This window comes from Magallana gigas, chromosome 3 (genome assembly GCF_963853765.1).
Source record: "Magallana gigas chromosome 3, xbMagGiga1.1, whole genome shotgun sequence".
Classification (NCBI taxonomy): Eukaryota; Metazoa; Mollusca; class Bivalvia; order Ostreida; family Ostreidae; genus Magallana; species Magallana gigas.
In genome coordinates this window covers 53,464,038-53,477,704 of record NC_088855.1, presented here as the reverse complement: position 1 = coordinate 53,477,704, position 13,667 = coordinate 53,464,038, and the positions used below count along the sequence as shown (strand labels likewise).

The 13,667-nt window shown below is 32.7% G+C and overlaps 1 protein-coding gene across 3 annotated transcripts in view; it reads left to right on the top strand.

Annotated features, from left to right (window-relative positions):
- The window catches only part of LOC105345801 (CD109 antigen), a 147,828-nt gene that overhangs the window by 18,350 nt on the left and 115,811 nt on the right, over positions 1-13,667 (top strand). For 2 of the 3 annotated variants that reach the window (XM_066080336.1, XM_066080334.1), the window contains exons 3-11: positions 1,552-1,715; positions 3,104-3,126; positions 5,481-5,640; positions 6,325-6,395; positions 7,262-7,313; positions 8,754-8,842; positions 9,069-9,108; positions 9,460-9,547; positions 11,643-11,730. In XM_066080336.1, coding sequence (XP_065936408.1) covers positions 1,552-1,715; positions 3,104-3,126; positions 5,481-5,640; positions 6,325-6,395; positions 7,262-7,313; positions 8,754-8,842; positions 9,069-9,108; positions 9,460-9,547; positions 11,643-11,730 — 775 coding nt within the window. The remainder of the gene's footprint in view (positions 1-1,551; positions 1,716-3,103; positions 3,127-5,480; positions 5,641-6,324; positions 6,396-7,261; positions 7,314-8,753; positions 8,843-9,068; positions 9,109-9,459; positions 9,548-11,642; positions 11,731-13,667) is intronic. The other variant, XM_066080335.1, reaches the window with a different exon arrangement.

Sequence of the window (13,667 nt, the reverse complement as noted above, 5' to 3'; positions counted from 1 at the left end):
AGAAAAGCTTAAGCTTGTGTATAGAGGCATCCACAGGTAGTGTAAATTCAAGTTTGCAAAATCACAGTCACTAGTGGTAGGGCGGGACCGTGATGGCGATTTGAATTTTTACATAGGAATATATAGAGAAAATCTTTAAAGATATTCTGGGAAAGTTTTCGGTCCAAAACTCAGTACTTATTGTGAGAGCACAGGTAATGCAGATTTAAGTTTGATGAAACCATGATTCCCTAGAGAAAAGTGGGGCCACGAAATATGGGGGGGGGGGGGGTATATAGGAATAGAGAAAAATCTTCTTACAGGTACAACAACAAAAGGCTTGGTATTTACCAAAAAAATAAGAGGTGGATAAAAATTGGCCGATTTTCAATTTTTTTTAGCAAGATCTACTGTACTCAGTTGTCAAGATATTATGATACTGCAATGCTAATTTGATCAGAATTAAGGCAATTGTTGCTCAGGTGAGCGATGTGGCCCCTGGGCCTCTTGTTGAAATTTGTGTTAAAAAGTTATGGAATACAAATTAAGTCATAGGAGCTTTTTTTTTTTTTATATTAATGGACTGAAAGACTAAATCAAATTTTACCATAAATATGTTTAAAAACAAATTATCCTTTGTGAACCTAATATTAAGATACGTTTTCTTTCAACATGTGCCTTAATTATCGACGAGATAAAAAATTGTTTAAAACTCATAAAAATACACATATTGCATCTCGAACAAGTGTTTGTATAATGTACTTAGTTATTCACTTTTGTTTTGTTTATGAACAGGAATAATGACTTCAACAGGTGTTATATTCTTAAAATGTATGAAGAGAAAAATGATGAAAAATGGCACATGTAACTCATAGTTTTTCGAACAAGAGAATGTGTCTGCAGCTGTTGCCCACAAGAAAATGAATATATGTTATGTGATATTGCCTATGATAAAGCTATGACGTAAATATCAGTGTGGGTAATGGCATAGAACACAGTTTCCCATTAAAAAAAAAATTGTGTTCTAAGTTCTAAGAAAATTAAGGAAAATGCACTTTTTAGAAATACCCATGCTTTAATCTAACGTAATGATTTATAGATTTTAAACATTTGGGTACTCTTGTGTCAGGTAATACAACATTTTCATTCATGATACATGTGTATTTTTAAAACTCACTTCATCAGTCAATATAACTGAAACTACATTCTCCTGATGTGAAACTTTGGGGAAATTGCAAATTTTTTTCTGATACAAGCATGTTTATACAATTAAAACAAAAACTGGAAATTGAATCTGGAAAATGGTTACACTCTAACACCTGCTGTATATATAATTATGTGTTTGCCAGCTAGATTGTTTGTAAATGCTTGTCTAATGATATCATATTAAATATATTGTGGAAGTTTGCAAACGCTTTTTTAGAATTAAAATTTTTTGTTAATGATATTTAGTAAGCCATATTGAAAAGGAATGCAAATTAATCCATTGACTTATTGGTGGTAAATAAAATTAATGTATATTCTACAGCATACATTATAACTGGTACTTGTTTTGGGTTCTCTCCTCTGTAGTAGGTACCTGCTGATTGCTCCTGAGAATGCTTTCAAGGGAGACAACTATCCAGTGACTGTGGTGAACTACTTGAATGAACCGGCGGATGTTACGCTAGAGATGAGTTCCAAGAGTACGAGTGGATTAATGGCAAGGACATTCACAGGAGTCGTACAAGCTAAAGGTAAGATGCCCATGACATGTGGACCCTTAGAAGCAGTATACATGTTCACAGTCCTATACACTGTTGTACAGGGAAGGTGCTATGTTAGGGATGTAAGAGGTGTCATGAATCTATAATTTCAAAGACCTACCACATTTGATAACATGCTGGTTAATCGAAATTCGTCACATATTCGTGTACTAAAAATGCCTGAAAATGATTTAAATGAGCAGTTTTGGAGAAGGTGTTTCATTAAAGCAGAACAGTTTTTGACTAGTGTTTTTCATTTTATTTTCAAGCTGTTTTAACACAGGACTATTTCAGTGAATTTTTCTATCAGTTATTTAAGGTTGTCTGATCCTCTGCTTGCTACTGGACTATACATTTGATAAGGTCAAATATCTGCAACCCCCCTTCCCCCCCTCTTTTTTTTAACCAATTTTTTTAAAATTATCATATTAGAATCTCATTATCTTCTTTGAACAGAAAATGTCTATCACAATAATTTTCATGTTAGGCTAGTCATTATTGTCCAATAGCTGTTCATTTATGACGTCACTAACATGAACCAATAATTCTCGCAATTTTGAAAACAAATTGAAAAATTGTCATTTATGCTTCTGAATCATACCTTAGAAATGTATAACATATGTCTGATCAAGAATCATTTTTACTTATGCTTTTGTTTATATAATTATAAAGATCATAGTAAACAATGTTACTTGAGCAAGCTTGCACACTAGATGTTTCCTAGTCGAAAACTGTCAAAAATACCAATTCATTGCTCTGAAATATAAGGATCTTAATGACATCATTTCTACATTATAAAGTCTCTAGTTTAATAGCCAATTACACAATTATTTTCAATATGATCATATGACTTTAATTTCTAAGCTCTCTTTAAGAACTTTAATTGTGGGCAAAATCTGCATGATACAGCATACACACATAGTCCAAAATTTTGTCATTATGACATTCTGAAGATTATTTGTTATTCATGTGTTGTAAGATATAAATTGAAATCAAAAGAATTATACTTCTTCTTTTTTTTTTTTTTTTTTTTTTTTTTTATCAAAATCTGACTTTGAATCATGCTCAGTAGTATCATGGAGATCAATGATTCTGGGTTAATTCTGGGGTTAATTCCCCTAGGCAATCAAGTTTTACAAAAACCTTTGTTTTCATGTACAGTGTCATATATACAAAATATGATATGACACGTACCAGTATCTTTTGTTACAACTTAGAAGGTTAAATAATTGCTAGAACATGGATCCTATTGTAAAATATATATGTTAGATTCTGTATGTATTGATTATATACGCATGAGGTATGTTATAAACAGTCATAGTCAGGAATTATTAATTTGATATGGATGATACTACTATGATAGTTGTATTTTCTTACAGATTCCATTAAACTGGATATACCAGTAAGTATCATTATTATTGATATAAATGACATCTCTAGGAACCTATCCATCGCTGCTCAGGTTTCTGAGGCTATTTGATGATCAACGCTTCCTTCATTTTATCCTTGGTATCAATTAAGCTTAAAGAATAACAATAGCGCACACGCCCTGACTCCTTTTTACAATGTTTTTCATTAGTATACCAGCAAACAATGATTGCCTTATCAATATTATATCCCTTCTTTTCCTGCATCTCATATTGATTATCACGTACCTGAAACCTATTTTAACCCAATGAGGTGTTTGGTTTTTTTTTTTTATAAATATTTTGCTAACAAAAAATGCTGGGGATGCCTAAGACATGGCTTATATTGCCTAGGACCATCTCATATACAAGTCAGTGTATGTATACCAAGAAGATTTATTTACCTGTAGGCATTTCGATGACGTACTGTAATGTCAAAATGATGATATCAAAATCTCTGAACAAGGACAGTTAACATTGCCCTCTCCTTTACATGTAATGTTTTAAGGGTCCTCCAACCTCTGAGAAAAGTTTCTCAAATTAGCAAATATTTTGCATAAGCCTGATTTGGAAATAACAGGAAAAAGTTGTGATGTGAATAAAAACCTTTTTTTTCAGAAATAACAAAAAAAATTTACCAGGTCTGTGAATATCTCTTTTTTAGGTCGATCACCTGAGTAAACTATGTGTTAAAATTTTAAGCTTCCTCTCTGGAATTGCTGAACCAATTGCAACCAATTTTGGCATAAAGCATCAATGGGTGAACAGAAGTATAAATTGTGAAATTCATGGCCCCTGCCCCCCTGGGGCCTGAGGGATGGGGCTAAAACCATAAAAATTAATGCAATCTTTAAAAATCTCCTTATTTACCCCTGGGCATCAGGCAGTCAAACTGTTGGAATGATTGTAATAAGCATTGAGCCCTCTACCAAAATTTTGAAATTCATGGCCCCAGGGTCAGGTTTTTTGGTGCTAAGGCAGAGTCTGTTGAATATATATTGAAAGTACATTATTTCTTTGACAATCTTTTCCTCTTCTCTTTGGTATTTTGCCAATGAACTAAGTATATAGTTATAATGAGGAATAATGCCTCTTCAGAAATTGTGAATTTGATGGCCCCTAGGTCAGGGGTTCTGGTGTTAGGGTGGGGCTCTAAATGAATGCAATCATTCTTAAAAAAAACTTCTCCTCTGCTCCTGGGTATTATGCAGATGAATTAAGTACATAGTTATGATGAAGAAGAGAGACTCTTCCAAAGTTATGAATTTCATGGCCCCTGGGTCAGGGTTCTTGGCTGCATTTTACAAAAGAACTTATGACAAAGTCGTAAATATTTTAGTCTCGTGGAACGGTCTTAAATGAACAAAATTTATATCAAACCATTTATTTACAACTATTTTGATTTCCATAATTATATTTTAAAGATATTACAATAAAATGTTGATTAGTTTGTGATTAATAAACATTCATTAATTTGGTCGTAAGTCGTAAGTTCTTGTAATTCTCGTAATGCAGCTCTGGTGTTATGGTAGGGTTTTAAATATTATATAGAGTAGGGTTGTGTAATTTCAATTGATTATATTTTTTTGTACTAATGATTTGTTCAATTATGTCACTGTTTGTTATGCTACAATTTTTTAATAATTTTTTTTAGAATTTAGAAACTAGAAAGTTTATTGGATTAAACAAGTACCCCAGATTATTAAAAATGATTTCATTAGCCCTGTAATTATATAATGTACATGAATATACACTGCAAAAGCCACACTGCAGTTACTCAGGTGACCGATAAGGCCCATGGACCTCTTGTTTATCTTTACTTTCAAAAACACAAACTTCCTAAGAAAGCAGTTCATAGTTTAAAAATGTTAAAATTCATATCCAAGGCTTATATTTGGTAACTTTACTTGTGAGTTTGAATTTTCGGAAAGGGGGGGGGGGGGGTCCCTGACCCCAACCTCTAGAACTGCCCATGCCCTTAATAAGGTGTGAAATTGGGCCATATGCAGTGAATATGCATTGTTACTTTTAAAACCTTTTAACCCCTGGACATCTATAAAACAAACTGAGTGCATGTATATAGAATTAACAACGAAGCATTTATCAAATAGGAAAAAAACCCATTGCCCCCTTTTTTTGGCCTTCCTGTTAGAAGGTTATTGTCTGAGCCAATTTGATTACATTTAAATGAAAAAAATCCAAATCAAATTTGTTTCATAATTAAAAACTGCTGTTTCCTCTTGAAAATTAATTTACATTATAAGTTCAATTAGATTCTAAATCATATTAGTGCTTAAAATACACATTTTGTCATTTCATTCAGGGTTTTACTCTATTTTCTTGATTCCAGGTGCCTGCAGATGTGTCACTTAATTTTAAATTGTCCATGAACCTGAACTATTCCCAGTCAAGCATACAGATAAAAAATTCAACACTGGTTCCCGTCAAGGGGGTACCAGGATTCCTTACTATACAGACCGATAAAAAGATGTACAAGAAAAACCAGAGAGGTATCAGCTACTCTACCTGTGCTACGTTTATTTAAGATGGCTAGATGGTCATGCATGGTCATTATTAGGCTATATTAATTTCCTTTAGATGAAGAGTTTTGTATGAAGATGAATGAAAATGTTCAAAATATTTGGATTTTTTCTATACATGTACTTAATATTAGATTATGACAAAAAATAGAATATTTAAAAGTTTAAAGCAGCTGATCTGATGGGTAGTTTGTTGACCATTCGACCTTGTTAAATTGGAAGCCTGAAAGTATATTACTCATAGATGAAATACATTTTATAAAAGTAGACAATTAAGTGGTAGAACTTTGGTTATATTGTTGCTGTTAAGAAACATGCAAACATACAAGTAAACATAAAAACAGAAAATATTCTGTACTATATAAACATATTTGCATGGAGGAAATTTTTAGACAACTTTTTAATAATAACAATGTTTACAGTGACAGAAAGATTTAACTGTGAGCACAAAAACTGTTTAGAAAGTGGTGATGGTTATTAAAAAAAAATTTTTACTTCTTCAAACAATCTTCACAAAAAGTTTCGAAAAAAAAATACCATTCTTTATTTTAGTACACTAACTGATATGTAAACATCTAGTTAGTAAATGACAAATATCTATCTTTAAAGGTGCCCATTTTTTTTCTCAATTTTTCTTTATTTATATTTTTGTAGTTTTGATTCGTGTGTTGGCTCTTGACAAAGAACTGATGCCAGTGAATGAGAATATATCTCTTTATATCAAGGTATGTATACTGATAACAATGTTTTTACTTGTCTATAATTTAAACTACCATTGGCTTTGATGGGACTGCAAATAGATTCTGTTGTGAAATTTAAAATCAAGGAAATGTATTTTTCATGTATATTTGTTTTGTTTTTGGGAGTTGATTTCAATCAACTCTCCTATGCAGTTACTCTGGCAAACCGAAACTGAAACAGTGTATGGACCTAAGCACAAATCATCACTGCTGATAAGACTTAGTTCTTGAACATAATTGATAAATTCGATGTAATGTACGCTGAAGCATTTTTTTAAAAAGGAAACTTATTTATAAATACCTTGGAAATAGTCAGATTTTAAATAGTACAAACAATTTAGAAGTGTTTTGCAGTCGTATGTATTCCTACGCCAGAGTTCAATGTAGTCTCGTTCAACCATTGGCTGTCTCCGTACATCTCCGACAAGCAGAGAGTCAGCATCGTCAAGCTATCATGTGACCTGTTATCTCTTACTTGTCGGAGACAGCCAAGCATCTTATTGAACGAGACTAGAGTTCATTATTGGTTGGATCCATATAATATTTGAAATATTTTGAATACCAATACATAATTTGATGAAATCAATTCGATTTTTAAATATTACACAACATGATTCATAAGAGGTTTTCTCAAAATTCTTGTTGGAAAAGTCCGAGAATTCATATTATAAAAATGTGCGTAATTCAAATACAGATTATATACTACTTGCCAAGCAAAATAACCTATCGTTGATTTTAAGATAAATAATAATCGATAAAATCAACTCCCGTCAGTACTTCAGTACTTTGATTATATATGTGCTGGAGTTGAATTTGGATATAATGGATTAAATGGGTTGTGGTAATTGCAGGATCCTAGTGGGAACAGAGTGGACATGTGGAGGGATTTACAGCCAGTGTCAGGTTTGTACAGTGTACTGGTATATGCAGTGTTTTAAACTCGTCAACAAACTAGCTGGACATTCAGGGCTGACAGCTAGTATAAGTTGTCAGCCCTGTTAAAGTTCAACCAGCCCGGAGAAAAATAGTTGACTTTCTTTCTTTTTTTCATTTGCATGTAAAACTTTCAAAAACCTGTTTTTTGATTTCGTTTTGTTTTAAACTTGTTGATTTTTGGTTGTAAAGTTATAATCCTTCAATTTCAGCGAAATTAGTCAAGACTGAAAAATTTTGACAGATGTCTCTTCCGAATCTTTGATTGTAAAAATGAATTGAAAAAAATAACAAGTTCGTACTCTGTAAGATTTGAACAATTTAACTGTAGGAAACTAACATTTTATGTTGATAGGAAAGTAAAAAGTTGTTCAGCGTATTTCTATCGTAACAACCGCCCGAAGTTTTTCGCAAATTTTACTGAATCACTGTGTGTCGAACTGGTCTGAGAATCAAAAGAGACGTCTGTCAAAATAGTTCAGTCTCGGCGAATCTCTCTGACATTACCGTATATTATTCCGTAACATATCTGGAGACTCTTCCTCGCCATGCTCACGTCAAGCATAGTCTACGTAAATTAATAGCTTGTCTTGACTGACCATAACCACAAGGTAAGCAATAGTGTGACAAGAATCAGTTTTAAATTCTTAAACCCCCGATCCCGATATTATATACCCTTGGCTCAAAAATTCTCCACATCCGGTTGGGCGCTCGTGCCAAAAGTTATGCGTCTCAGGTGGTCAGGCGGACAGCTATTTCAAACACTGGTATATGTACAGTAAATATGTAAGCTTACAAAAAGAAATCTAAGATATTAGAAAATCATCCTCATGATTTTTTCTCTCCATCCCCCATTATGTTTTAAATGAAAGTTAAGAACACCTATTTCCAAGAACTAATCACCATTAAAATTGTTCCCTGGACATCATTTGTAATTGAGTTTTTCTGTATTTCAGTAAAACTGTATAAGTAGAACCATTTTAACAAGAGCTTGGACTTTTAGTGGGATGTTACTATCTAGTTTGCTCATCAAAACAAGCTTTCAATTCCGTAAGAGAGCCTCATAACCGTTAATATTTATGGAGTGTCAAAATTTCAAAGTTTTTGTCAAGATCTGCTTTGTTGTGTGAAATTGGCGCTGTTTCAGCGAAATGTACATCCCTGGATGAAGTTGTACGAGTGTCATTGCATTCAGTGTGTTGATATATGTTAGCCAATGACTGGACAGTTAACAATAAGTAGACCCCGCCTTCATCAAATCGGAGTTTGTCACATACTGCCCGAAGTCCAAGCTCTTGTTAAAATGGTTCTATCATATTTTTTGAATCATGCATTAAAACATTAAATAACAACCAATACCATTGAATTTCACTTTATACTCATTTTACATATCTTTGTGTCATTGTTTAGGTGTGGCCAAAGCAGAATTTCTTCTGTCTGATGACCCAGCACTAGGCTACTGGAAAATCTACGCAGAGCAGAAACACAGTGGATCAGAGGTTGTAAGAGTTATCTATCTTGTATCAACATCGGCAATGTTAATAAACGTCAAAGAAGAAGAAACTGTGATTGATTCATATTATTCTGTTTTATGTAAAGTCTCTCTTGTTTGATTAATCAGAGACACTCATCAAAGTCTTTTAATTTGACAATCATTGAAAGATAAATGAATTTCGCCTCTTAACATACTCATCAGGTCTAATTAGATGTTGATTTCTTTCATAGATTGTGAATGCTGATGTAACCATTACTGTGGACAAATTTGGTGAGTGTACGGTAATGGTAGTGAAAAAGGATTTTGTTGAGCACAACCAATGTTGTTCCTCGTAAGAATTTCACTTGCAAAAATCTTCATGTTAATTTCAGGTAAAGCGCAATAGGTGTTGTATATGTACATAATATGTAATAATATTCCTTGATTATTAATACAGCTACACATGATATACAGCTGTATTGATAAAACATGAGTAAGAAGTAAAGATATTTTGATAATGTGACTTTGTTCATTAATCTTTTTTGATAACAAATGTGCATGAGATGATAAAGAATAAACTAGGAGTGAAGTTTCCTGTTTGTTTGATGTATGATCCGTACATTGTGTTGCATATGTTCTCAGTGTTGCCGCGGTTTGAAGTAACTGTTGATGCTCCCCCTACAATGTATGGCCGAAGCACGGATCCCCTGACTATCAAAGTCACAGCCAGGTAAATACCACATTGATCACACTGAATATATAGGTCATAGCCAGTTAAATACCACATTGATCACACTGAAAATATATATGTCATATCCAGGTAAATATCACATTTATCACAATGAATATATAGGTCATAGCCAGGTAAATACCACATTGATCACACTGAATATATAGGTCATAGCCAGGTAAATATCACATTTATCACAATGAATATATAGGTCATAGCCATGTAAATACCACATTGATCACACTGAATATATATAGGTCATAGCCAGGTAAATATCATATGCAATGTGCTCTTAATATCAAGGTCACTTCAGGTGAATGTCACACTTAGTAGCCAGGTCACTGTCAAGTTGAATATCTAGATCACTTCAGGCAAATGTCACACTAGATATCTAGATCACTTCAGGTGAATGCTACTCTGAATATCAAGATCACTGTCAGATTAATGTCACACTGAATATCTAGGTCACTTCAGGCAAATGGCAGTGTAAATATCAATGATACCTTCAGGAAAATGTAAATCGGAATATCTAGGTCATTGTTAAGAAAATGTCAACGTGAATATCCATGTCAATCTCAGTTTTATGTCATTCTAAATACTGTAAACTCCTAATTATACGCTAGAAATTGATATTCCCATAATATCACGAGAAGCACATCTCGGTAATTTAAAGATCGGGCTTTATTTTTTCGGACAGGTGTTAACTATTTTGAATTATTATTAAAATTCAGCGTTCGCAATTTTATATTCAAATATCCAAAATCTAGGTCACTGGTAAATCCTATAATTAGGGGTCACTCTTCGAGATGACCTGAAATAATCATCTATCTATCCAACATCACTGAACATGGCATATTTTCTCACTATTGGTCCAATCTGGCTTGCGCTTTATTCACAGGGTGCCTCTGGGTAAAGTGATCACGATTTTGGTTAAAAATTATTTTTCCTATTTTGATGTTTACAATGCTTCAGTAAGGCATCTTTAATAGGCAACCATAATTTGAGTGTCATTCAATGAGTTATAAGCGAGTTACGGAGCTTACCATTCTTTGCTATGTAAACAAAGCTTTTGTTTACATTTTGAATGTTGATGGGACAATTCCAGTTTTAGACCTAAAATGAATGTGTAAAACGTAAGGAATTGTTTATTTATGCTTAATATAATGAATTAGCTTGAAAAAGATTTTTACTGCTGTATTGCACCTTTGTAAACAAAAACAGGGCACGAGCCTTGTTTACATGACAAAGAATTGTGAGCCCTGCATCTTGCTTATATTTTTACGACTGACTCTCAAATTCAATTTGATCATTAGAAATGCATTCCTAAAGCATTATGAATAATAAAAACAGCAAACTAGAATTTGACCAAAATCATGACCATGCCCCTTTAAGGTCATAAAAAAATCCATGTCCCAACCATTTTTCCTCTCTACTTGCACTCTCTGGTTTATGCTTCATGTAAAAAGGAATTGTGGGTAAGTATGTACAGTTCCCTTGACACAAGTTCTATGAAAAATGTGACGGCCATAGCAGATCTCTTCAGAAATCATTGTTTTTTATTTTTAAAACATTTAAAAATGTTTTCTTGATAAACAAAAATTATAAAACATCATAATTGGCAAAAAAGAACCAGACTTATATTTAATTGAGCTTGATGTCATATATGTTCAATTTTCTACATCATTGTGTGGATGTCAATTCCCCTTCAACAGTGAGTGATTAGCTGATGTCCTCCACTGGAATCAACTGATCTACACATTGAATCATATAAAGAACTGCCAATTCATATCAATCTGTATTAAAAGATAAATCAAAATAGATGAGAAGTATTCGATGTAGGGACAACTTGTTGGATAGTTAAGTCTCTTTATTTAATTTCATGGAAGAAAAGATGTGCAGTGTTTTGGAGCACTGATTTTACTGTGGCCTCTCCCTGCATTATGATCACCCATTGTGAGCCCAAACCTTAAGCTACATATTTAATAAAACCTATCTGCATGCAAATATTTATCTCACAACTAATATTGTACTTGTTTAGTTTTAGAACAATGCTGCAATGTTATGTTTTTTAGTTTGCCTAATAATATATTTTCAGATATACTTATGGAGAAAATGTGGTTGGAGATGCTAGGCTTTCTGTCAGTTCAACAGCAATGCGCATACCCACCAATTCCCAAACGCTGGTAAAATTAGTCATTCAATTAATCCATTGATCTTAACAAGAACATAATTGAACATGCTTGTCACCTATAGATATCAACCATAACTTCTAGAAAGGAAGTTCTAGAAGAAATAAAAGATTAATGTAGTGCATTACATGTAGTTTGTTGTACAAGATTAATGTAGTGCATTACATGTAGTTTGTTGTACAAGATTAATGTAGTGCATTACATGTAGTTTGTACAAGAGTAATGTAGTGCATTACGTGTAGTTTGTTGTACAAAAGTAATGAAGTGCATTACATGTAGTTTGTTGTACAAAAGTAATATAGTGCATTACATGTAGTTTGTTGTACAAGAGTAATATAGTGCATTACATGTAGTTTGTTGTACAAGAGTAATGTAGTGCATTACATGTAGTTTGTACAAGAGTAATGTAGTGCATTACGTGTAGTTTGTTGTACAAGAGTAATGTATTGCATTACATGTATTTTGTACAAGAGTAATGTAGTGCATTACATGTAGTTTGTTGTACATGAGTAATGTAGTGCATTACATGTATTTCGTACAAGAGTAATGTAGTGCATTACATGTATTTTGTTGTACAAGAGTAATGTAGTGCATTACATGTATTTTGGACAAGAGTAATGTAGTGCATTACATGTATTTTGTTGTACAAGAGTAATGTAGTGCATTACATGTAGTTTGTTGTACAAGAGTAATGTAGTGCATTAATGTATTTTGTACAAGAGTAATGTAGTGCATTACATGTATTTTGTACAAAAGTAATGTAGCAAACATCCATTTTGTACAATTTGAAACATCAGTGTATGAACTGAAGTTTTTAACCATCATTATTTAGTGTCTGATTTGTTCGTACTTCAGAGTCTACAATTTGTTTTAAAGTCAAAGGAAACAAAATTGTTGAAAGTAGCAAATCACATTAAGTATGATTATTCTTTTAAGCCATAATTTGATGAGTATTGAAGACATAAATATTACAGGCACTGCTTATTGGTACAAACAAACTGATGACAAAAAAAACAACGGACTATACAAATGCTTGTTTTTCTTACTCTTTCTTGGTATATCAAAGTGTCACCTCAGAACAAGGAAATAAAACTGAGAAATATTGAAGTCGTTCAAGATGAGTTCATTTTGCTTTTTGAAATCTGCTGAGACTGAAAAGATTTGCGATATTATGTAATTACTTATGTAAAACAATCCCAAGAAATTGTAAAATCTAGCCATTTTCTTCAACTTGTCAGGAAAGGACTAGGGAGAAAGGAATGTGTTTGCTCTTAAGGGGTTTAGAATGACGTTATATTTTTGATCAGTCGAGGTTCTAATTTCATCGAGAAGCTCAGAATCAATTGGAGTTTATCGGTCTGGAGATTCAAATTGACAAATTGTTAAGGATTCTGCTAGATTTTATAACATCATACAAGTCTAGAGTCTATGTACACATTCATTATTCAAAAGAGTACACAGTACGTGTCAGATTTTTAAGCAAAACTCTGTTTTGTTTGGTCATTTATATCCATTAGTGGGCTTTGTCACAATGAGTGCTAGCTGTCTTAATCCTCGTTATTAGAGATGAAGATTTTATTGTTGTTGGATGATGGCTGATTAAAGAGACGCAAGGAATGCCACGCTCATCAAACTTTTGATCAGTGTTCTAGCGAAGCCTTGAATGTTCCATTATTGACAAGTAATTGACGAAATATAAAGAAAATAAGTTTCTTCATCACCTAGTGAGGGTTTTCCTTCAGTTAGAAGTTAAGTTAGACGTATACTGACAAAGATTCTGTAGAAGCAGAAATATTCGTTGAGGATTTTAAAATATTGTTATTTCTGTTTGCATTATTAATCAACGAAATTCAATCCATGACGAATTTTAACCAGAGTATTCACAAATACAAATTTGATATATGAATATATCTCTCATAAATATATATTTG